Source organism: Eucalyptus grandis, chromosome 6 (assembly GCF_016545825.1).
Source record: "Eucalyptus grandis isolate ANBG69807.140 chromosome 6, ASM1654582v1, whole genome shotgun sequence".
In the NCBI taxonomy this organism is placed as follows: domain Eukaryota; kingdom Viridiplantae; phylum Streptophyta; class Magnoliopsida; order Myrtales; family Myrtaceae; genus Eucalyptus; species Eucalyptus grandis.
The window spans coordinates 37,308,296-37,334,926 of NC_052617.1; the positions used below are offsets into that span (position 1 = coordinate 37,308,296).

General features: G+C 38.0%; 1 protein-coding gene and 2 long non-coding RNA genes across 3 annotated transcripts; all 3 read left to right on the forward strand.

The window, feature by feature from the left end:
- Positions 1 to 4,576: 4,576 nt before the first annotated feature.
- LOC104449542 lies at positions 4,577 to 6,023 on the forward strand. The gene is made up of 2 exons (XR_726575.3): positions 4,577 to 5,038; positions 5,670 to 6,023. It is a non-coding gene; the product is annotated as an uncharacterized LOC104449542 (long non-coding RNA).
- Positions 6,024 to 8,685: 2,662 nt separating this feature from the next.
- Positions 8,686 to 10,837, forward strand: LOC104449543. Its single transcript, XR_726576.3, has 2 exons — positions 8,686 to 8,883; positions 10,510 to 10,837. It is a non-coding gene; the product is annotated as an uncharacterized LOC104449543 (long non-coding RNA).
- Positions 10,838 to 21,141: 10,304 nt separating this feature from the next.
- LOC104449544 (laccase-14) lies at positions 21,142 to 25,167 on the forward strand. Its single transcript, XM_010063726.3, has 7 exons — positions 21,142 to 21,342; positions 21,474 to 21,625; positions 22,630 to 22,874; positions 23,017 to 23,142; positions 23,633 to 24,221; positions 24,391 to 24,743; positions 24,871 to 25,167. The coding sequence occupies exons 1-7, from the start codon at positions 21,220 to 21,222 to the stop codon at positions 25,008 to 25,010; spliced, it is 1,728 nt and encodes a 575-aa protein (XP_010062028.2). The 5' UTR covers positions 21,142 to 21,219; the 3' UTR covers positions 25,011 to 25,167.
- Positions 25,168 to 26,631: the final 1,464 nt, after the last annotated feature.

The window sequence follows — 26,631 nt, forward strand, 5'->3', positions numbered from 1 at the left end:
AGCCAATGCCACAAACGTGAACATCGGTCTCCGACTTAAATGAACTGCAAGCTCTTCTTCCCTGCCCTTTTTGGGCGAGACATGCACAGTCGCCCTCCATTTTTCAAACTACTTCAATCTACGTGCGTGATCTATTTTATGATCCAATGCACGTGCGTTCATGTTTTCTTAAGAGGGATAGCGATAGTGCCAATCTTTCCTTGCCGCCGCATGAACCGATTAGATTTAGGGTTTTGGTTCCTACAAATAGCTTCGGCCTAGAATATTTTATATACGGTTGGTGGGATTTAAATGAATGGCGTTTAATTTCTTAAATGGAAACTCCCTAACTCAATTAACCGCGCACCTATATAAGGTTATATTTTGGTGAAAAATGCTAATGAAATACCTTTCAAAGTATGGAATGACGAGCGAATCAACAAATATGCAAAGGATTCTTTTTGTTAATTCTTAGACAGGAAACTCAAACAATGAGAACATTAATAATATCGAGATTGAAGACGATCATATCGAGCCATGTACCGGTGCTAAAATGTAAAGACGGATAGCGAGATAAAAGTGAATGATTAGTGTTCTTTGATTGATTGGCGTCTCTTTTTGTTAGCCACGATTCAAGTATTTATACCCATGATCAAATATTAACAATAGTTACAGAGTAAACATTAGCATTCTACATGGCTACTTTAATTTAATGAATCCTATTTAGATAGGATTACACAACAATAAATCGATTCCACTACTCGACGGTTATGCCATCTCTACTTCAACAGTTGTCCCTCCTTCTCTTCCCCACAACCGCTACTAACAATTGCTCACGAACTTCTCGACTCCATTATTTAACGGTTGAGTTGAATTTTTCTTTCGTGAATGTTTCTCCAACAATTGCACCTGAGGTTATCAAACTCCAACACCTGGATGGATACTTCATCCTTACTATGTCGACAATTATGTCAACCGGGGCCTTTTGTCACTTGAGTCGGCCTTCCTTCATCCACATTCTACTTCCTAGACTTGGCTATTTTCACTTATATCCTGTTGGTTAAAACCAGTATTTTTGTCTACTAACGGCATTGCTGACTAAGAGCTTTCGACACTTAGCCAGTTCTCCTCTATCGCACCTTGCTCGGTCTCTTCCAGTCCAAGTCGACGGTCAAAGACTTAGGCACCGGTTATAATGAAAAGCATCTATTTGGAGCAGCTAGGAGTTTAACTATTTACCTGTTACTTCGTCAAATGCTGCAGCGTCTGAGTCGGTGATGACTAAACCTTTCAGTTTGAACCTTATTTGGCCGTTGGACATCTTCAAAGCGCATGGTGGGAATGAAGCCCATGGCCGGTCCAGGTGGAAAGAGAGGTCTTTTTTAAGCGAAGTAGATTTTATTATGTATATACAGATTATCATGCATAGCCGGCCGGTCAGGATCAACCTAACCTTGCAAAAAAACATATTTTGTTATTTAGTTTTCCGGTTCAACCTTGGCCTTCTAGGAAATAATATATAAGTGAAGCTTGGTCGGATTTAATCATTTCAAAATCAAATTTCATATCCGGAAACCAAAAATTGCAAAAATCATCTATGTTGCATGCCACGTTGGATGGCCTAGATCCACATCAGGGATTTTTTTTATCAACATTGGCAGAAAAGACTATGTTAGCAAATTGTCAAAAGATTTAAAACTAAATTTGACTAAATTGAAAATTTTATAACTGAGTTGACAATCATATAATAGGTTTAAGACATTCTTGGTAATTTGCCATATTGATGGCCTTTCTTCTTATGAAAAAGCAATGGCACCTCACGTCCTTGAACTGATATTTCTTTTAATTATGCATTTTTTTAAAAATGAATAACAAGAAAAACAATAAATTTTTAGAAAATAGGAAAGATCAAGCTATTAGAGCATGTCTTCGTAAGTGACCAAGTTGAAAGTTTAGGACTGAGTTAGCCATTGTACAATATATTTAAAATAGTCTTGGTAATTTGCCCTGTTGATAGCTTTTCTTATGACGAAAAAGAAATGGCACCTTGTGTCCTTAAACTGATATTTCTTTTGATTATGCATAATTTTTGGAAAGGAATATCACCAAAAACATGAAATTTTTAGGGAAGGAAAGATGAAGCTATTAGAGCATGTCTTCGTGCGTGGTAAAACTATATTCTTGGCACGTTGGTTGATTAAATACGTTAACATTTTGGATCACTTAGTTTATATCATAATTCTTGGTATTTTGACGACTTGATCGCAAAGCCGAAAGTTTATCCTCCCTTGAAGCTTTCTGCAAGTGTTTCTTCTTCGTGAAGTTAATATATATCGTACGCTTGGATGAAGATTCATTTTTCTCCTTGTTCTTCTTCCGTGCGTTCTTCTTAAGCATCTTCGAACGCCATCGATTTAATGCTACATCCAGTTTCAAATTATCATATAATTGAATGGTCGTATGAAATGTTTTTCAATCAGAAATTAGTTTTCTCTTCCCTTGCTAATGTGATTATTGCACTAAGCTCTAGAGAGGGTTAGGAAGAGAGTCTTTTTCCATTGTTTCAAGTATTTGATGATATAATCGAGCAGGAACCTCAAATTACAATCGTCAATCTCTTATTGATCTAATGATAAGGATTCCATTTCCTTTAATGTGCCTCGGAACATTCTACAATGTGCAAGAAAATTCTAAACCTCCAAAAGTTTTCAAACACCTTGAAGTCATCTCGTTACTCTCCTTAGCGTATTGGGTCATGAGTCCTTCACATCTGTAGCTGTACAAACTAGAGGTGTCAGAATTGAATTGAAATCAGAATTGATCCTACCCAAATCAAATTTTCGTACATTTTTTGTTTGGTTCGGATAATGAAAAATAATTGATTATTTTTTTTATTTTTTATTTTTTATTTCGGTTTGGTGATTAATCGAACCAAACTGAAAATCGTTCATTTTCTTAATATTATAATTTACACAATCTCTCATTTTTCACTAGATCCTTTTTAATAGTTCAAAAAAGAAAATTGGAAAACGAATCAAACTGAGTTTTCAGTTCGAAGCACATGCACACCCAAACACTTGGATGGGTTTGGGTTTCGCGAAAATTCAAACTAAACCGTTGACCCACCTAGTACAAATTGTATATCGAGTCTAGATTGGCTTTTGCTTTTATTTACGTTTTGCTTAACGATAAGTCGGTGTCGCGTCGCTGGAAAGGAGAGGGTTCGGTAGGGAGGCGATTAGGACTTTATGGTGCAATGAGCAGAGGACGAATCTCCAATCAAATGGAGTTTTTAATTGGAGTATAGTTGGATCTTGGATCTACGAAAGACGAGGACTGATCCGACAGATCTCAGTTCCGGGTTCGTATTTCCCACTCGATAATATAAACAAGGCATTAGGTGGCATAAGGATAAGCAGACAAGGTCGAGGATGACATATGACTGATGATCCGACCACGTTGAACCACTAGTCAACGGTTCCTAAACAGATCACCGAAACAATGGCAAGCACAATGACGCTTGAACCCCCCGTGACCAAAGTTACATGGTTTGGGCGTTCAAATGATAGAGAAAAAATCACGCAAAAAGAGAAAAGAATAACACAAATTATATTGACCGTGACGCATCTATTTTAATTTTTTTGTGACATCAAAATTCTTAAATTTACACTCGTATCACTCATTTACCCTTTGTTAAGGAGCATGATTAAAAATTTGCCTACATAGACAAATGTCAAATGGTATCGACAGGATGTAAGTATAACACAATGTCGTTTTTGTTGGAAAATCTTTTAACGAAACCTTAAAATAAGGTAAATGTGTCATGGGGATATATCATATGAAAAATTTTAGTATAAATATATCACAATGAATATAATTTAGAGTTTCGGTGGTTTTTCCCTCAAAAAATATGTGTGTGCATCCATACAAATGAAGAGTTTTGTTAAGGAATACTTGCAATATTTATTAAAATATTTAATAGGGAATAGTTCAATTTTCAATGCGTTGATTATATATAATGCAAGAAAAATAGCATATGGGAAATTACAGAACTTATTTTAAATATTTCTCACATAACATATATGGAAATAATTAGCGAATCGGTCATAAATCTATTGTATAAATATTATTTCAGTCATAATTTTTTTAATTTTTCTAATGTAGTGTTAAACCTCCATGCGGAGTTCTAATCTAGTCATTTCCTAGAAATTTGCTAACGTTGAGTCAAGTCATCATCGGCTATTTATGTGGCACGCTGATATGAATGATTTTATTTGAAATAATGTCTCACATGAATCGCCACACCCGCAATTTCTAGTGCCAATTGGCTAGGAGGACTAGATTGGAACTTTGCACAAATGTAAGGACTAGACCGTTAGAATTCAATTAGGTCTGATCTGGTAACTGGGATGAACACTTGCAACGGGAGGGCAGAGAAAAATGGTAATTTTTCCCCCTTTACGGGCGGTGGACGCGATCAAATTACTGATTTGGTCGTGAAGAGAGGGGGCATGACGGTCTGTTCACAACGAAGAACGCCATGTGACTTGGTCAACTCTCTCTCTCTCTCTCCTGGCACAATTTGGACTCCTTTTTGTGTCGACGGGAATAGGGGAAGACCGCTCTACCTGCTTTCAATTACATCAGAAGGAACCGCAGTCCATTTATTACACAGGAAAGACACGTCCCTAAGATTTCACTTCCAATTCAATTCAACTCACCTACTCCTACCATCACTGAAACATTGCATTGCAACATACACAGAGAGAGAGAGAGAGAGAGAGAGAGAGAGATGGAGGGGAGTGGAGGAACACCCGCACACGCTCCGTTGCATCCGTGGGTTCTTGTTCAAGAAGCTGTGAAGGTCATACTCAGGTGCTTAGGTCTAGAAACAACACATGATCATCCTGATGTTCCTCCACTAAAGCCACAAGACTCTTCTCCTCCTCCTTCCACCGTAGAAGCTGATGATCCGCCATCATCCACTGCGGCCGAACTGGATCCACCATCGAAACCGTCGGACCCCATCGGAGATGATGATCCGCCAACTACAGCAGAAGTAGTCTCACTCTCTCTCTCTCTCTCTCTCTCTCTCACTATCATAAATATGTCGTTGGCATCATCAGGCTCGTGAACCGATTTCGAGTTACCACTACTTGATTTTTAATGAGTAAATGTTGATTTTTAATGAGTAAATGGTGTTAATAATGGTAGGTTATCGCGTCCTCAACTAAAGTCTACAGTCAACTATGTCCACTGATCCTATACCTCATAACCAACGAAAATAAAAACTTTAATCCAACATCGCATGGTGCATTTCCGCTCCGTTCATACGAGTTTCGATCATTGAAAGTCAAGCATTTTTAGCATTTGCAATTGGATATCATTTTATAAGCTTCTTTCCCCCTCTGACCACCCAGCAAAAGCCAACTTCATGTTTGGCAGAGAAACTTACTCAAGTAACTCTTTTCTCTCGAAGATGATTCGAGAAAACCGGTCTATACAATGCTAGACCTAAACTGGTCAGTACCGTATTGCTTAGTAGTTGGTTTTGGAATGCTCGCGCGTCACTTGTCGAGCCAAAAACCAAATGATGGCGACCGGGCTATAGTTGTTGGTTCTGTAACTTGTTCATTGTAAACACAGCTTCGCTTATCATAAGCCTTGACGAGGATCGCTTTTGTACGCAGGGCGACAGTCCGGACACATTTGCACAATCCGCAGTTTCCAGGCCACCAATAAACACGGGATCGGGTGCTCAAACTAATTAAAATTCGTCCACAGTGGGTGAATAAGCTCCTTTTTGGTGTTTTTTTTTTAGTGTTTTTTTCGGAGTCAGCTGTTTTTCTATCTGTTGAATCTAAATCCAACTGCCAATTCTTAATTTATTGCTTCGCTTGTGTGTTATGTGTGTGCACGACCAGATAGTTACCGACCCTGTAGACATGCTTCCTCTCTGCAGAACATCACTTTGTTGGAACGTGATTTGTATTGATAATTATGAGTTTCTTAATGTGAAATTGATGCTATAGCTTCTTTCTTTACCTGGTCATGTAGATACTTTGAATTTTCGACCTTGGCGATGAGATTGTGAGCAATTGCCGAATTACGCGGTTGGAGCTAACTTTGTTGCCCCAGCCTACTCCACCCATTTCCAGTTAATTCATATTATAAATAAAGACTAGATACACATCGCATGTTAAAGTCGGTTGGGTATTTGGATGCAGGATGATTTTTCTAGGCCTACCCATTTGTACTTTGGGCCTGAGCGGCCTTAAAATTCCAACGACCCATCTAGTCAGCTCCGTTTCTATTTTTTTTTTCGATTGGGCCAGCCCGTGGGTCTTCATTATGCGGCCCGATAACTCTCTCTTCATTATGCGGCCCAATAACTCTCTCTCTCTCTCTCTCTCTCTCTCTCTCTCTGAGTTCTGGACCTAAAACTATAAATTTTAACCCCATCGACCTATGACTTATATGGACTAAAAGACTCAAGAGGTGCCATCTCACCTAAATCTTTCAATGGTTGGATGAACCTAGAAATTGAATCAATAACTGTGTCATATGCTGGTATTTTTCCAAATTGGTAAACCTAGGTTAGGGAAGTTACCAAATTAGTTCCTCAAGTTCCATCCATGGAATGAATTTTAGGTGACCCTAATGATAGTCGGATAGGTCTACATATGTAATCTTGTGAGTCGGCCATCAGAGATAATAAGAGTGACATAACTTGGTAACAAGTTTGGGGTCATGATAATAATACAATGATGTCATCTTCTTTTGCTATAGTAGGAAGCAATGCTTGGAAATAGCTGATCCTAATAGTAAGTATTGATTAAGCTAACTCTTGATCACCATTGATTGACACTTACCTAATCCTACTTAGCGTAGGAAATTAGGAATCACTAAAGCACATTGCATCCAACTGTTGCGATCAAGACAATTTCCCCTTATGATGGGTTGCCTCATTCATCAAACTTTGGCAACTTTTCCCCTTTTTTGCGGCACTCCTTTTCTTCTTCTTAAGGCACTTAACCAAGTATAGGATCCCATCAACTGAAGGACAGCAATGGCCTAGTGGAGCGAAGCCTGAGGATCTACATATTGGCGACATTGATGTCACAGCGGTCGATGGTCACTTCAGAAGACGCGTGATATCGATGAAGCTCTGTTCTATGATGTGTTCGTCTGTTACTTTTGAAAGGGAGTCGTGTTCAAATACCTAATCGACCTATGCATGACGTCGAAAGAGGAGATAAGGAGGTGCCGAATGGCGACCTACCAGATCATGTCCTTTCAAGTGCTTTTGTAATTTCTCTTTTGGACAATGACAGGGATTAGGATCCCGGTGGGAAAGGGAGAAGCCATCTCTCTGTCGGTCTCAATTTCAAATAGGTTTCTCTAGAAAAGACTTTCTTCGCGAGTACACGCGTGTAACTAAGCCGCTACGATCTTTCCAAATCTTGCGAATTACGTTTTTCACAGAGTTCTCCGGTTATATCATTTAATTCCCACATGAAAGTCGCTCGACGCACTACAGTCATGTGGGACCACGTTCAGTTTGTTCTTATTGCCTTCCTGCAGTGACGACAAAATTGCAACGCGAAAATAATTAAACTAGCGCTTTCTACGTTATAGGAAGCAGACAAGTATACAAATTTACTAATGGCGATGACAGATTATGTTGATCCTTCGCCCTCCAAGTCCCACGTCGATCATTTACTTTTGACAGAACAATTTTTTTTCTGTACGCAGGAAATATCTTTCACTGCATGACATTCATGGGTTGTGGCAAAGCAAGGCACAGAATGGTCCGAAGCAATTTTTGTTTGGACTTGCATTGGCGCGGAACGGATGCAATAATTCATGAGCTTTCGAAATGGATTTTTTTGGGTCCTGGAGAATCTGCCAATAGTTCCTCCAGGACCCTGTGAAGATTGCCAGAATCCATCTTTATCTTCCCTGTCTCGTACTTACACCCACACACTTATTGAACGCCGTGTGTTCCGTCTCCTTTTTCATGGCTAATCAATCTGCTTTGATACACTTTTTTACATTTTCCAATCCACTAATTAACCCACCTTTCGACCGGGATTGAATTATCTTCTTCAGCCTGTCGTCTGCGCTTCCTCAAACCTACATTTTAAAGAGAATAACCAATACATGGACCCAAATAGCTGGCGCAGGAAAAATTTACTCGGCTTCTGGTTTTATAGAAGTAGATAATCTCAAACCTTAACCTCATAAATCCTTCTTCTCGAGCGAAACCGAAAAGCAAGTTAATGAGCCGGATCATTCAGAAGAGCCACCGCTCTACCTGGTCTCGTGAAACTGGCATGCATCCTGGCTGCCGGGACCCTTTCGCTCCCTAAGATCAGACACAACGCAAATAGGTTTCGTTACTTGGAAAAAATCGTTAGAAATGAAGGGTTCGCGTCCATACACGAGTTAATATAATTTAATGTCCGGAACAACGACCATGACGGAAGACTTTCATCGAGGGCCCTACTCTTGGCATAAACTAAGCAGCACTGAATAGAATAATCAACATAGGATCTTGTGGATCCCGATGGCCGATGAACTTAGAAGTCGGACGATGCTGCTCTTGGGTTCTGATTTAAATAAATAAATAAATAAATAAGATCACAAGGGGCTTATAAATGATGTGGGTGCATGTCATCCAAGCTTAGTGAAGTACACAATGTACTGCAGAAGTTCCTTGTTTCTTGTACTACTAATATCTCTTGAACACACATCACACACACATAAGATATAAGATGAGTGCTTCCTTTGATACCTCCTCAAGTTGAAGCTTCTCTTCTTCCCAAAACCCTTCTTTTAAATCCCATGAAATATTCATCGAAGGATTCACCGGAATTGTTTAGCTACTTGAATCGGGTTCAGGTAGTCCTCTTTTAACTCATCATTCTCTACTCGCTCGCCAATGGGGTCTCTTGCTTTCTGTCGAAAAATTACGGAAAACCGTCCTCATCAACTTTCTTTACACAGACAGTTTGCATTTTCCGGTCTTCAAAATCGACACTTTGTACCGTGAAATTTCAGAAAGCGCACACCTTGCACCTTGGAGTCCAAGAAATTATAGAAATTAGAGGGTCTAAAGTACACCTATATTTTGAACCGACACTTTACCAAATGCAAGATGTCAGTAGATGTCTCAATTTTCATGATTTTGAGAGACTTTCACCTATTGTCGAATTTCTTTCATCATCGAAGGGAACCTTGCTACGAAACTAGATGGCTTATCCACTGTCTTTGCTATTTATATGTCGTAGGGTTTCTTCTTTCGGCAAATATTGAGTATCATTGATTTAAAAACGAATAGAATGGAGTAGCAAATGTCCTTTGATTTGCCGTGGGGTGAACTAGCCTATGCACCAATATGCTTTTCAAATTAAATGATGAAATAGCAAAAAAAAAAAGAAAAGTATTTCGTTTATCCATTTCAGCGTGTATTTCATGCTTGTACGTTCCGGTAATTATTGAAGTTGTCGCTATGCACAAATTGATTATTTATCTATCTACCTGCATCTATTTTATTTGAGAAATGAATTGACCGCATTCAAGAATTGCAATGACAAATCCTGTCGATGAGTAGACAACAGCTGAGCTGCTTTGTCCTTTCAAAGGAGCATTTATTATTATCTGTCTCGATTATTTCAAAAGGTTTTCTGTTCCCCCCTTTTTCCGTGCAAATTGAATTAAATAATAAAAAGGCCCCTCTTTGAGTTTTAATTGATTAGTTGGATGTGATCTAATTATGATAAACATTTGATAAGTCGATGTGAAAGTATACGAGTCTCGGCGTCTCATTTGTTGCGATATTTAGTCAGAGTTATTTTATCAACAATGTTTGTTAACGAGAGAATCTTTCCATGAAGTTGAAAATTTCGAAGAATATATATTCTTTTTTCCAAAATTTAAATTATTGTTCCGGGACAATAATTAAATGACTAATCAAGAAAACATCAAAGTTTGCAATGCTTAACTGTTTTTTCAGTAAAGTTTGCACAATATACTATAATCAATGTTCGGTGGCATTTGTAGAATATATTTATATGTCTGCAACATTTGAGGGATTTTTTTTTTTTTGTCACCTGTGATGATTGATGAGTGTAATGATGAGAGGAGTCTGTTGAAAGAAACAAAACAATTTGCTCTTAGAGAAAGACCGAAATCTAGCCCAACAAATATTGATATAAACCAATCACGAAAAGTATGATTAAAATATGGATGGAAGAAAAGAAAATCAAGTTATTGCAAAATTTAAACCTTACGACTTTTCAAAAGTAGTGATTTACTAAAAAAAAATAGTAAAATGTAAGATCTACGCATATCATGCATCTGCTACTTTTATTTATTATACAATTTAGCAAAGTGGTTTTGTTAACAAACATCAGTTGTTTTTTGGGACCGCTAAAATAATCTAAAGAAACGATTATTTCCTCCTCTTTTTTTTTTTTTGAATAATCATGTTTTGTTTTTATTAATTAATTTATTTGATGATTCTAGGATATCATCAAGTTTGGCATGTCCTAATCACCAAATAGAAGAACGCTGCAAAGAACACGATGTGGCCTTTTATCATAGACCGAGGCCAATGCAAAAGTTAGTAATGTGACCTTCGACGATTCACCTAATACAGTCTTATGCCAGTAATTACGTGATGTTTCATGTTAAGACATCGGGTGCTAAATTGTCAATTACCTATAAAGAAGATGGACAGAGCCATACTTCTTGGGCAATGGTAATTTCCTTGAATTTTGTTATTATATGAAATCACGTAAAAGATGAACGATGAAAAAGAATGAGCGCACAATTGGATCTCGATTCAATCAAACGGGATAAATAATCCAAACGATCTCGCCTCGCATGAGATAATCCACTAACATATAATATGATCAATACATGATTCAATTATTATTTAGCCTATGTCTCCGACATGCCGAATCATACACGAGAGGTGAGGCACAGCCTAGCCACTTTAAGGCCTCCGCTGAGTGCTAGGGTCACTGGTCACCATCACCTTTGGCGAGAGGAGAATAAGTTTGAATAAAAAAGGTTAAGGAGAGACTTAATTGCACTAAAAGGGAAAAAAAAATGAATGGACCGAACCGAACATATAACAACCGTTAAAAGTTAAGTACGTAAGCAAATCCTAAATAATTATTTGGTTTGTTAATGGAAAGAAAGAGGGTCTTTTAACCCCTAAAAATTATAATTGTGTTTTGAAATATATATTTGATGCATGCATTGAATCGCTTAGTATAATCTAAGAATTCTTCAATACACTTCAAGAGTGGAGGGTATGCTATCAACGCATGGAACTAAAAAGTTGATTATTTCGACAATTGCAATTTGAGTATCATGATATCTGAGTTTGGATTGAGTGATTAATAGGGATATATAGAATGAGGAAGTCAAACTTCAAAAATTGAGGAAAAGATCAATGGAATCAACAATTTAAATTCCTTTAAACAACGTTTTTCTTGGATTGCAAAGTCACGGCAGAAAACGCGTTGTCACAATTTTCTTGTGTGCTGACATGAATGATCTTCTTGAATTGTTCATTCCTTCAACGTTTGATCTCTCCTTGGCCTTTGTTTGTGGGTTTCCTAAAATCCCTAATTAACTCACACTAACAAAAATGAAGGGAAAAAAAGAGGGAATGTTAAGTCTACCGAAGAGTCTAAAAATTTAAAAAACAAAGAGGAAGGAAGGAAGGAAGGAAGGAAGAAGGATGTGCCTTGGCCAAAATTCAAAAGAAGAGCACATGGTTTATGAGATGGCGTCTGATGTCAATAGCTACGTATATATTATATATACATCATATATTTGATTTTCTTTTCAAATTTTCTTTAGGAATTTCATATGGTATGCTTGTCGTGTTAAAAAATCGTTATATAGGTGGAGTTCGGGTAACAATCTATCTACGCCTTTTAATTCGGGCAACTACATTAATTCCTTTAGCAGGTGAAAGCAATTTCTTCGCAGATATCCTCATATTGATTCAAAGAATGCTTAATCGTCTAATGTTACCAAAACATAACGTAAAACGAAAGTTTTACCTTCACATGGCAATTCAGATTGTTCTTATATAATTATATCTTCTTGTATCTAGGGTTTTTCTTTTATGGTTAATATAAGAGAGGAGTACAAATACATTAGTCGATTCTTCGAATCTCTTTCCCTACAAGTGTCAAGTGATACAAATCTCTGAAACTCGGTTTTGTTTCTGGTTGTCTTGTTCTAAGTCAATACTACGAGGGAGACTTCGAATGAAAATCTCTAATAAAGGCCTCAGACCTATCGATGATTGTCCTGGGAATGGTTGCTCGATCCTTATACGAACATGTCACGATAGATGGAGAATTGCTCACTTGGAATTTTGTCACTTAAAGGATCCAAAGGGGGAAAAAGTATGCTTTTAATCAATTAACGTGACAGCTACATTTAATATTCGCATCAAAGTGGCATATTCTCAAAGAGACTCGCTTGTATTTTCTTTCCTAAATTAAAGCCACTATAAGAGTTCTAAAATCTTTCACTTAGGTACTTGTCTATTTCCTAATGACATGACTAACGATTTTTTAGGAAAATTATACTAAGGATCCCGAACAATTGGACTAATGTGCAAGTAATGTAATCAAGTCCTGATCACTTTAAAATAAGTACATTCAAGTCATTTTGGCAGTTGCTCAGCCAATTTTGCAAATGTGACCTATTAAAAATTCGATGAAGCTTTTTAAATTTTGCTGCATTGACGTGACACAACGTAGATCAATTTGAAATCTATATATATATAAAAGAAAAATTTAAAAACTAAAAGAATTGGAAAAAAAAAACCAAAAAAGGGGAAAAATCAAAAAAGAAAATAATTTTAAAAAAAGTCAAGGGTAAAGAGAGGGCCCTGTGAGGGCGGGCTTTAAAGGGTGTGCATGGTAACGTTTTTGGCTGAAGAATAGTTTCTTTTCAGAAATAGTTCTTTTTATTTTTATTCCGATGAATAATTTCGAGTAAAATAAGGTGTTTGGTAACTACATAAAATTTATACTTTTGAAATATAAAAAGAATAGAAATGCCTTTAGTACGAAACAATTTCTTTTTGTACTTATTCGCTTTTTATTCTTGCTCACGGATCGCCGATTGTCGACCGCCGGCCACCGCCGCTCGTCGCCGCCGCCGTCGCCGCCTTTGCACGATCGCCGGCGCAAACGTCATCGGCGGTCGTCACACATCCCATCCGCGCCATCGGCCGTCGGCGCCGTGCGGCGGCGATAGTGGCGGCGGTTGGCGTGGCGGTCGGCGGTGATCGGCGGCGGTAGGCGGCGGTGGCTCGAGCGGTTGGAGGTGGCCACGGCAAGAGAGAGGAATAAAAAAAAAAAAAAATTGGCTTACTTTTAGAAATTATTCAGGAATAAGAAGTAACTTTTTTTTGTTTCTCATTTCTAATTCAAATCTATTCCGGGAAAAAAAATAGAGAAATTGTTTGGGAATTTTTTTTTTTTTACCAAACGAATTTTTGTTTTTTATTTATTAGGGAACAAAAGAACATAAATCCAGGAGGAACAGAGATGTTACCATGTAAACCCCAAGTTGTCGATATGCGACCACTAGCGGCAGTGCGCCACTCCTGCTAGTAGTGCTGCCCAATCTCCAACCTCTCTCTCTCTCTCTCTCTCTCTCTCAGGGGTAGCTGGCTTTACTTTTTCTTTTTTGCCCTTTTGTGGATTTATTTTGTACCACATCGGTGCCATCTTTAGTGTCCCATCAATTATATGTTAAAATAAAAATAAAATATAAAGTAGGCATGCCATGTCAGCGAATTGAATGAACAATTGCATCCGATTTATAATATTTGTAAGGGTTAATACTCCGAAAAACTCCAAACTAGTATACTTGTGACAAATTTACCAAAAACTATTCTTTTTTACCATAAAAAACCCCAAACTAGTACACCTATGATAAATTTACCCCGACTGACCATAAAAAACCATAAATTGGTAGATTTATGATAAATTTATCCCAAAATAATTTATTCGACCACAAAAAACCCAAAATTGGTAAATTTGTGACAATTATACCTTCCGCTAAATTAGATTAATACCACAAAAAAATCACAAAAATTGTAAACCGTGACAAACGGAGTGTAAAATCTCAAATTAGTACACTAATCAACTGTAACGTGTTATTTACTTAAATTAAAATTTAACAAAAACTAACATAGGGTAAATTTGTCGTAAGTGTACCGGTTTGAGATAAATTTGTCAAAGGTATATCAGTTTAGGGTTTTTGGTAGTCAAAAAAATAGTTGGGGGTAAATTTATCACAAGTGTACCAGTTTTGGGTTTTTAAGAGTATTACCCTATTTATTTCACTTTTTTAAACCTTAGAATTGATTGCATATTAAAAAACGCTTCGTCCTGTTCGGTAATTTTCCCTAATCATTTCATTCGAGACTTGAGTAAGTATTTAGTCATTTAATGTATGCATCCCACTCACCTCAACTTTCATTTAGAATCTATCATTTATACTATATATAAAGTCGACTTTCGCATTTTGTATTCTCTTTCTGATTGATCAAAATGCCATCATTTTCCAGTTTTCAACATAACAAAAACATAGAGCCAATTGGATATCGTTAATGAAATTTTGATATCTCCGAAAAGCATCTAATAATTCTTTTACTATTATGTAGTATATACCTTGCATTCGAAATCAATATTCTTATTTTCTTACTTAAAACTACCTTCGAAATCGATATTCTTATTTTCTTACTTAAAACTGCCAACATGCATTTGCAGTTTGGCATGCGCAGGGCGTGTGTGAATAGCATAATATTGTTTCTTCTAATCTCAATTCCAATTTCTTTTTTGATTATCGCGGCAATAGAATGAATTGAAATTACATTGGGATTAGAAGGAAGGAGAAGGACGACCTCCACCCTAAAATCAACCCTATGACTTTTGTCTGTTTGATGCTGGAAACATCACAACAAATATAAATATAGTTAGTACTGGTGGCGACATAGAAAGATAGAGCCTTGTGTTTTCCTCATCATCACATATTATCTTCTCTCTGGCTTTGAGGGGTCAGCTTGATTTTACATGCTATCAATGTTATCCTTCACCTAATGCACTAGTACCAACAATCGCCAGGTTAAATGAGGGATCGGTAGACCAGTACGATTAAGGGTTCATCCCTTTTGGTTAGCCGCTTAAAAAAATTGGAGTCATTACATTCCAAGAATCACGTCAGTACCCACTAATCATTATCATCCAAGCCGTATGTTATTGTTGGTTTTTTTTTTTTTTAATAATTAATTCAAGAAAATGGACGTGAAACCCCGATTATATAAAAACCTGTAAAAGTATCTTGCAAGTTCAATGAACCGGCAAAATTTAGACCTTTGGCTCTCAAGTGACTTGGGTGTAGAGTAATTTGCCGTTATGATCCATGGATTTTAATCATATCATAATAAAGTTCACATCAACTTATAACATAATATCTAAATATGTTTGAAGTGACCTGTTATTTGGATTCTTACTCATTTTGGTTTTACGGCTCTTACGATTTGAACTTTATTTGATTTGGAAACACTTGAAATATTCTAAAAGATACAAATATTGCTATATACACATAAATGTATATGATAGTTCACAATACATATATATTTTTTTTCCTTTAGTATATTAAACTTTTTCTAATTGTTATATTGTTTAAGGGAAACTCCTTTTCAAAAGTATAGGTGAACACACCATTGAAAAAATTTATGGTGTGGTGTCCATGTGATTGTCACAATTTGAATTTATTAGGAGATACTCCGTTTAGCTCTCTAAACTTCAAAAGGGGGCATGTCACCTCCTAACTTTTTAGGTCCGGCAGCTTTACATCCTAAAATTATAAAAAATTAAGATGCCACTATGATGAACAACTAAGAAAGGGTTTACATCTGATGATGCGAAGACCCTTATTCATATACGCAATCGTTCCAACTTTTTAAAAAACTGTATTCATTCTACAAAGTTCTGTTTTGCATTTCAGGAATATTGTTACAATATAATAGTTCGACAAGATTATTCAGCCAATCGGACCTTAGCCAATCGTTCCGGCAGTCAATCGCACGAAGTTGAAGTGGCCAAGAGTCCGTACTTCCATTGACGCTTGCGCAGAAATTTAAAAAAGAAAAAGGTTGAATTGGTGCAATTGGCGAAGAAGTGCTCCATTTGGTGCTCCACTTGAGCGATCATGGTGCCCCCACTACACGAAAGATGAGCTCAGCTATTGGTGACTTGCCCATTGGCTGCAACTATGCCCGTCGTTGTTCATGAGTTCTACCTGCCACCGCTGAAAATAACAAGGCCAGAATAGTGCTCCGGTAGAAGACTGCCCTACTGATCAGTGCAGCACCATCTTGCTCCTCGAACACTGCCGCTGGTCGTATGAAGAAGAAATGGTTGCATGGCCTCCACGTTTCCCCATTCTCTCTAATACTGAAAAAAACCTTAGTGACCGCGACCTAATTTTAGGAGATAAAGACGAAGTTTACACGAAAGAGATTTCGAAAAGTGAGCCATTTTACCATTTCTTCATGTCCGGCATCACAAATATTCAATGTCCATTCTCTTTACCAAAAAAAAAAAAAAAAAAATATTCAATGCCCATTCTTGCTCGGTCGGCTTTGCAAGCAAATCAATAATGTCATTCATTCTTCATATGGGCTTTGCATGACAGTGTCGTATCGTTATCGAGTGCAGCTTGTTCATGAATATCGTCATTTATTACATAAATCTTAGCATCCTCTCACCTTATGGTTTAGGCTTCCACTTAAAATTGATCATGCAAAGTAAAGAAGATCGATTGGATTGAGCGAACATCGGTTGAGGGAGTATCTGAGCAAAGGGACGGCCTCCATCGGGTAGAAAGATCTTTCCCATCTACTTAAGTGGGGATTTCGATGCCCTCCACTTCTTGAAATGAAAGAAAAGGAAGTGAGAAAATCAAGACATGCCATTTTGGGCCATTATTGGGAAGAACTAGTGCATCCTTCGCAGAAAAAAAATACGTTTACTGTAGATAGTGGGGAAATTTTGAACCATTTCCAGCTTCGTCTATATAAGTCCCAAACTCGAAGCACTCCTATCATCCCCTACCACATTATTTGGTTAGAGAAATAGCTGGTACATTTCTTCTCTCTCTCTCTCTCTCTCTCTCTTTTTTTTTTTTTTTAAAACCAGCTTTCCATTCATTAAGCTCGGGCCAGCTACATAAAGTGGACGTGGGGGGTTTGAAACCTAGTTTTGGTGGAGGATTATTCCATGAACGTGCCTTGAGCACGTAATCTTATGGCTAGAGGCACTGAGGACTGTAGTGGATGTGGTCCCACATTTGCTTTTAGGCAATATGAAGCTACTTTACTTAGAAGAAAAAAAATCACAAGTGTACTACAAATTTATATTTATATTTTGTCGTTAAGGGGAAGAATATCCACTACACCTGTATGTCTCTTCTCGCTCCCTCGGCGGAGGGTGTTAGGCAATATTGTAATCTCTTAGGTCTCATATTAGGTGAGAGAAATCATGTAAAAAATTTCGTAACTCAATATTGAGTCTCAAATTGTCTTACTTTTATGTAATTACTCTAAGATTGGACCCCTTGCCAAAAGGAGAATCAGATTAATTGTACAATGTGATGACCACTTAGGGATATGCTTGTTTATTAATCACTCAATATGGTCTCGCCCATCTCATAGAGGATTTGCGATGTCACAAACTTTAACATAAAGAATTGATATCCTTGTTAGTAATGCTCCGTATTGCCAGCCTAGAAGCCTGCTGGGAGTTACATATTTGGTTGAGTGTTTTTTGACCTAACAATCGCTCGCCTCACTAATTGAATCTAGAATAGGCCTAGATCCAACCCTGAGCCACACACCCCCTGCCCATTCACGACGATTTGACCCAATCTACTTCAGCCATGTTGTATAGAAGTATTTTGAATAACCACGTAAGATAATGATCATTTGGGAATGGGTGTATACTTATGAATTACTTAACAGGGTCTCTTCTAATCGATGTGGAACTTGAAATGTCAAAGATGAATTATGGCTTTTTGGCAAAGGTCAAGATATAGAGGAGAAATAAGGAAAACAAATAGAAAAGGCGCAAAAAAAATAAAAAGGTATCAGCACGCATTTTCAAACTATTGAAACTAAATGAGATGTGTTTTTCTTTGTAAAGGAGTAGATATTGGATGTGCATTTAAGCATAGTAAGGATTCTAAGTAGATTAATTTACAATATGATTGTTTTGTAAATAATGAGAAATTTATCAAAGAATCTTAAATCATATGAATGTTTATTTAATTCTAAACTTTCCAATTTGGTTAATGTAGTCCTTACCTTTTTAATGGTTTTTCAATATAGTCATACTTGACACAACTGATGGTTGACATGGAAGAAACGAATTGAAATGATGTCGTTTTACTAATTCTTGTTAATTCTCCTAATCTTTACATTTTCGTTTTCTTTTCTTTTCTTTTGCACACCACTGCTCATCTTTTTTGTCGGTCACAGGCGTGGGCTGCACGCCTTCACTGGCCACGGGCGAGGCAATCACTGAAAGATTTTTCCTGTAGCTCCTCTCTTGATGCGGAAGTCGCATGTAAACTTGCCATATAATCAACACAACTCCCGACTTAACCTCACTACCAACACGAGTCACAGCAGAAATGGGAAACACCAAAAATGGAGATTCTGAAAGCAAAAATCACTAGCGGAGCCTCTCATCCTCCGACTCCAATCGCGACTCCGATTCCCGTTGTTCCTGCTCATCCTCGGTTTGCGGCCCTTGCCTGTGGCGGTGGTGTGGAAAAGAATTTTTTTTTTAAAAAAAAGAGAAAAAGGAAAAAATTCACAAAAACATTTTTAACAAAATCGCAGAATGGTGTTGTTTATTCCATGTTAGTTGTTGGTCATCTTATCATGTCACGAACGACAAACCGATGTTGATTAGACTGTCATGTCAGCAATTTCCAAAATATATTGTTTGGATGGACTAAACTAAAAAATTGTTTAAAGGTTTAAAATTTCATTGACCAAATTGAAAGTTTAGGACCAAATTAGTGTCCATATAATAGGACAATGGCCTCCCCCCCAAAAAAAAAAAAAGAAGAAGAAGAAGAAGAAGATAAAACTAAAAGATGGAGGTCATTCATAATGTTAATGTATCGCATATTGTTTGGCTATTGGGTTTTAATTGGCTTTATATGCAAAGAGTCCCAACGTCTATTAACTAAGTTTTTGGGTTTGACATCTTAATGACATCAGAGTCAGGTTCTACCTAAATTTATATCATCTGCTTGACTTCTTTTTTTGATTGCACATGTGATTCATAGTATTTTACATTCATTTAATCTCCTTTCACCTATAAACTTAAATTTTTAGTTGGGACTTTTTAGCATATAATAGTAATAAACTCAAAGCCAATGGGTGGTGCTTAAAACAACTAGACCAATTAAAAGTAAGGGAATGTGTTTTGTCATTTTAATGCTTGAGAAGGAAAAATTATATCATCAATGGATTGATAATGATGGGTTAATGATTCGTGATTTCACTTCTAAATTTTTAATTTAAGGAATTTTCCTGAACTTGACAATGATTTTAACCCTAAAAAGGGTGTATTTTCAAATTGATCAGTGGCACTTGATGGGACATTTTGCATTATAATTACAAAATAAAACATAGTAAACTGGGACAAAAAGTTAGCCGCTACAACCTTCGACGACCAAAAATTTTGGTTGCCAAAGACAACTGGGACTTCGGCCCCAAAAAAAAGGACAACTGGGACATTCCTTTTTATCCTTTCTAACTATTAAATGTTATAAAATGTCATTTGTTTCACGAAAATAAATAATTTAAAAAATATGTATTTTAAAAAATGATTTTTGTATTATTTGAAATAATTAGTCAATTAAAAGTATGTTCATTACCTATAACAATTTACTACTATATATTTTCTTAGACAATAATTTTTTTTCCATTAATTTATTTTTTTTAGAAAAATATTTTCAAGAGTATCCTTTGGACTTGATGTTACAGTTACAAACAAATCCCTGTCGAGAGAGCTATTGCATCATATGGCAGTAATGTGTTTGGTCTGGACCGAGCACCAAAGCAAGTGACAGGAATAGCGCACTTGTCCAGAGCTTGCTCGCTGGATTTATGCTCGTGTCAATTGCTCTAAAAAAAGTAGCCTTCAGCATCCGCCTCCACGACTGAAGATATCTAATAAGATGACCATGACGTAAATTTCTGTAGTTCTCTTTTAATTTCTATAGAAGATAATACTATAAATTGTTTTGCGGATATGATATTTGTTCAGGAGATTCTCTGAAGTTAAATTTTAGGTAGACCATGCGTGTGCTACAAAAGGGGAAAAAAATCAACTCCAAAATTCATGTGATAATCTCTCTAGTGGTGAGCCCAAAAACAACGAACGACCGCATTGACGAACCGAGCTATGGGGTCGCATGGACCACTGCCGAATAGCCAATACAAGGGACAAGGAAATCGAACACGTTCCCCACATGTTCAAGCCCCTCCTCGGTGCGGGTTTTCCAATTTGCTTTTTAGGATAGGTTGCTGTTTCTTGGCCATGCTTCTTGGTAAGCGTTCCGTCGGACGACTAGAGAGACTAGGACACTTCCTATCGTCCCGGCCCTCGTAAGGAAAAAAAAAAGTGATGTACCCATGATTCCGGCGTCTGAAATCCGATCCCGAAATCGATGCTCCTCAGATTATGAATGAACCGATGTTAGTCATTCGTTTAGCAACTTTAGTTGTGAAGACGAGCTTAATTGAAGTATCGTTTGTAGATCCTCATTCATAAAGCGCAATGAAATGCCTTCCCCTTGGCCGAATTAAAGTAATGTTTGATGAGATGAGTACTGGCGCGTTATCACCGCTTCGATTCCAATGTGTTTCGTTTGAACTAATGGAGAAGAGGGACAGGCGAACGATGAAAAGTAGTGACACAGGAGAACCTGTGGGACGCCAATGTCCAAGTGCTAGGGGCTTTCCGCGTGGGACCCCATCCCTCTTTCGTGCCAAGGAGTGAAACACGGCACTATAAATAAGAAGGCCAAACTAGCTTCTTTCCATCACAAGACGCGAGAGGTGAAACACCAGACAAAGAGATCGGCCTTGGAAAAGCAGAGAAGAAGATGACAACAGGGGGGGCTGGCAACAAGATGGCCTTGATCGCTGCTCTTCTGGGCTTCGTCTTCTTGGAATACGGCTCTCTTCTCTGCATGGCTCGAGGCAATGTCCATCACTACGATTTCGTGGTAAGTGTGCTCGTGCCGACACAGACAGCATCTGTGTCTCAAGGCACTTTTGAGTTGCTCACGTATGCTTACATAACAAGAAATGCGTGGGACGATGAGGGTTTCTCTTCTGTTGTTTGTTGCTGCTGCAGCTGAAGGAAACCAACTTCACGAGGTTGTGCACGACCAAGAGCATGCTGGTGGTGAACGAGAGCTGGCCCGGGCCGGTGATTCGGGTTCACAAGGGTGATACCGTCTTCGTCACCGTCCACAACAAGGGCACCTACGGCGTCACCGTCCACTGGTAAAACCACGCCCCCCCCCCCTCTCTCTCTCTCTCGCGGGGACATGATGTCCCACACGGTAAACTCGCGGCTCGTTATTTCGCGATAATTAAATCGAAACAAAATGCGATAAAACGCTCCTCGGCGATAATATGCACGTTTGTCGTCTCTCGGACTTCATAATTGATTTGCAAAACACTCGAATCTTCATCCACAAAAGGAGGACATGTGTTGTAGAGCATGGTGCACAGATGCTCGAGGACAAAAGCAGAAGGACCCCCTCCCATCTTCCCCCTCTTCTTTAGAGTTGGAGTCTCAATTTGGTTCTCTCTTTCTGCTTCACTGAAAAAGACAGTTCTGTAGCACAGAGCCCTCATGTCCCTCCATAAATTCGCAAAATAATTACCATAGCTTTTGCCGACCCAAAAAGAAAAAAAAATTACCCTAGCTTTCCTCTTACTTTTCTCTTATTGCGGAAATGATTGTACTGCATGTCTGCTAGCCGAAGTCCATAAGATTCCCATAGCTTCATTACATGACCTAGGTCTTGCGTTATCTTGGAATCAAAAGCAGGGAAAATTCATCTGCACATGTTGTTCCCCACCACCATGTAAACATATAGCTAGTTGTGGCTATTTTTCTTTTGTTTCCTCCAATGGCTGCAATCCGCGTAAAGAATATATTCCCATGATAAAAGGGGACTAATCGTCAATCCTTCCCAGCAATATTCAACTGGCGGCCTCTAGTTCACACCTTTAGCGCTCTCGTCCACCCTACTAATTTATTCATTTGATCATGATAAATCAAAATCGACCTCTTCCCAAAAGTTCAAATCGTCAATACTCCCTGACCTTGCGATTGATACATGTGAAATTGGCCATGACAAGCGTAACCACATCAAACGAGCAACAAGACGCTAAAGCGTAGAAGGTTAAATAATTAGAGAATGAATTAATCCACTTGCGAGCATGAGATTGTGTGAGCAAGCGTGATGCTTGATGATGAAAGTACTTTTAATCTACAGGCACGGAGTCAAGCAGCCTAGGAACCCATGGCCGGATGGTCCCGAGAACATTACCCAGTGCCCAATCCCGGCCGGTACGAGCTTCACTCAAGAACTTTCCTTTTCCGACGAAGAAGGGACGCTCTGGTGGCATGCCCATAGCGACTGGTCACGTGCCACGGTCCACGGTGCCATCATCATATATCCAAAACCCGGAACCACCTACCCTTATCCCATGCCGTACAAGGAAGAGCTACTTGTTCTTGGTATGTTCATACTCTACTCCCATGGGAATGTCACATGAGCCGCTGCATCTTTTCCTTCTTTTCCGTCTTGACTACAAATGTTAGCGTTTGTTAATGATGGATAGAATGACGACGGGGACTTGTATGCTTCTCTTTATGCTAGGCGAATGGTATAACGGAGATGTGATGGCCATAATCGATGAGGCACTTGAAACTGGCGGTGATCCGAACGTGTCGGATGCATTCGCCATCAATGGTCAACCGGGAGATCTATATGACTGCTCTAATGGTACTAATTCAATTTTATATGACTTTCCTCTGATTTGTTGCAAAATTAAATATTTAGTTTTACTGAATTATCGGTCGACAAGGTACTATATTCATTAGTTCCATTCCTTTGAAGTATTGTTGGTTACATATACACAGATTTTCATTCATATCGGTTTTAACCTAGGTAAAGTGAATTTTATTTTTAGAAATTTAATCAAACTCTCTTTCCTGTATAAGGATAAATATTTCACAAGACTGATGAAAAATATGATAGAAATTATATAGCTACCCACCACACTAATATCTTTCTTTATGGCCTATATTTGTAATCGTCAAATTCAGAAACCATGCATATGTAAAAATTGTTTCATGCTTTTATATGGCGACAAGAAATTCAGAGTCACTATTTTTGACGGCGATGTCAAGACAAAGCATGATTTTTTTTGAAGCACTTCCAATTTCTGCTTGTTATTATGCGGATAAAGGAAATTTTTTTTGGCTTTTCGCAGCATCAACGTACCGCCTATTGGTCAATTATGGGAAGACGTACCTTCTCCGCATTGTCAATGCGGTGATGAACGAAGAAATTTTCTTCGGCATCGCGAAACACAACCTTACGGTGGTTGGAATGGATGGAGCGTATCTAAAACCCATCAAAACCGATTACATAATGATAACTCCTGGACAAACCATGGACGTTTTGGTCACGGCGAACCAATCTCCTAGCCACTACTACATCATGGGAAGCCCTTTCGCAGATACAACTGCTCCATTCGACAACACTAGCACGACAGCGATCTTTCAGTATAGTGGCAACTACACTCCGCCGTCGACCCCGTACTCTCCATCTCTCCCAGCTTATGATGACAAGGATGCCGCAGGCAATTTCACGGTCCGTTTGAAGAGTTTAGCAAGCAAACAGCATCCCATTAGCGTCCCATTGAAAATCACGGAGCGGATCTTCATGACAGTTTCCGTCAATCAAATATATTGCGCGAACGAGTCATGTGATGGTCCGGACGGAAATAGGCTATCGGCCAGCTTGAACAACATCAGTTTCGTGACTCCCACGATTGACATTTTACAAGCATATTACAGGTAATGCACAAAAGACATTGTGATCTAGATTTCTAGTGATAAATCTCATTATATGATGGATGATATGACACGGTACAAAATAAATCTCTAAATACAAATCATGTTGATTTAAAGTCGAGGACAAATCATGATGGACTAATGCCAATCGGACGATTCTTATTTTCAACAGGCATATCCATGGAGTGTATAACAGTACTTTTCCGAGCATACCACCGTATTTTTTCAACTTCACCGGCGACGTGGGCAACAATACGATATACCCTAGCCAAGGAACAAAAGTGAAGATGATCAAATACGGGTCGGTTGTCGAAATAATTTTCCAAGGAACCAACGTCGGCGCTGCGGAGAACCATCCGATGCATCTGCACGGTTACAGCTTCTACGTGGTGGGAGTGGGCAATGGAAATTTCGACAATAAGACTAGTCCAAAGACATACAACTTGGTCGATCCACCCTTGGTCAACACGATCGGACTTCCCAAGAACGGTTGGACGACAATCAGATTCGTCGCAGATAATCCAGGTACTTCACTTGTCAAGCTCACAAAATCAAAGAGTCATTACGCATCGTGTTTGACATAATTCAGTATTAAAGCCTGTGCATGCTGGCTTCATTATTTTCATGATTGTGGTTTTTTTTTTCCTTTCAGGAGTATGGTTTATGCACTGTCACTTAGAGCGACATGCTAGCTGGGGCATGGACACGGTTCTCATCGTCACGGACGGTCCGGCTAACACGAACAAAATGCGCGGGCAGCCCGCTTATATGCCTCCTTGTGCCAAGTCCTAAGGCAAAGAATGAATTTGCAGCTTACTTTTGAGCTTGGCAAGCGTGCTTGTTCTTGATTTTGAATAAAAAGTCGACATGACCAAAAGGATTGGGAGCTTGTGTGAGAAATGTTTTGGCTACAAAACTGCAGTATATGCAATATATCGAATTCTCTCTCTCTCTCTCTCTCTCTCTCTCTCTCTCTCTCTCTCTCAAGAAAGCACAAGGAAAGGAACTTTGAGTAAGAAGATGCCATGTACCCCTGCGTGAAAATTTAAAGTATCGAATTCTCTCTCTCTCTCTCTCTCTTTTGGATTTTCTTAAACTAAATGGTAAATAACAAAAATATCACACATTTGAGGTTTTTTTTTTTTTGGAATACACAATTGAGGTTCAAGCGTTGATATATGTACTTTTAAATTTTAGTAAACAAATTCATTTTTTTTTTCATAAATGAGGATTTCTATTTCATGACTACTTATGTAAAAATAACAATTCGCAAGTACCCTTTGTCGGTCTTCTCGTTTTGTAATGAAATTGTTGTTGATCTTCTCTTTCTTGGATGATCAAAACGGATTATAGCTTCTTCAAAACCTTGGTGAAGTCCTATCATAGAACCTCGCGAATGGTTCTTTTCCAAAGGTCCTATCAATGAGGCGTGACCGCGTGAGCCGCCCAATGCGGCTTTACCTAATATTCGTACTCATGGGACCATGAATCACGAATCTACATTGCACATTCACCCTGTCTTTTAGAATGGAATTTAACTTATAAAAAGCAGACAACAAAAAGTTGGATGCCCTAATTAATGTACATTTTAAATATCCCCAATTGGTGAAAGTACTATATTGTCGTGTCGCTAGTTATCTTCTAGCACTGATCTGGTGGAAAGTGACGTGAATTATTGCTTCATTTTCACGTGGGCGTCTAATGTCTTGTCCATTCCCTAATAATGTTTAATAACGCCTCGCGTGTATTATCTCCTAGTCACTAATCATCATTATATAGGTTTTTGAGTAACTGTTGATCTGAGCGGTACGCTAATCAATCCTTCCACGAAGGAGATGTCATAATCACAGAATACTATTGTTCTATGCAAGAAAGACATGCTTTTTTTTTTCCCACGTTGGTAAAATTTAATAAGTATCAATAAATGATAAAAATTGTTAATATAAAAAGAACGGTGACATTTTTTTTTTAAATTACTTGTTGGTAACTTACTGATATTTTATGAAATTACCAACTTCTTTAGTAGTTTGCAAATCATAAACTTTTGTACTCGCTTACCTATTTTTATTTGCATCACTTTCTAATGCTCTAAATTTACTAACTATTACATGAAATAACCAATGTAAAGTAGAGCGACTTACTAACTTTTCTCATTTTGGGTTTACCAACTTTCATTTGAGTTACTTGCTAATATTTTTTGGCTATTTAAAGATTCAAATAAACATTGGTGATTAATTCAAATAAGAATTGATGTTGCAAAACTAGTTGGTAGTCACTTTAATTAAGGTCGGTAATTTCTAAGAGAAAGTTTAATGGGTTGTTAAGTAAGGTAAATAAAAGTTAAAGACTGAATGAAAACATTCATAAGTGTGAAAACAAAAATTCAGATAAAAATTTTAAGCAACTTGAATGA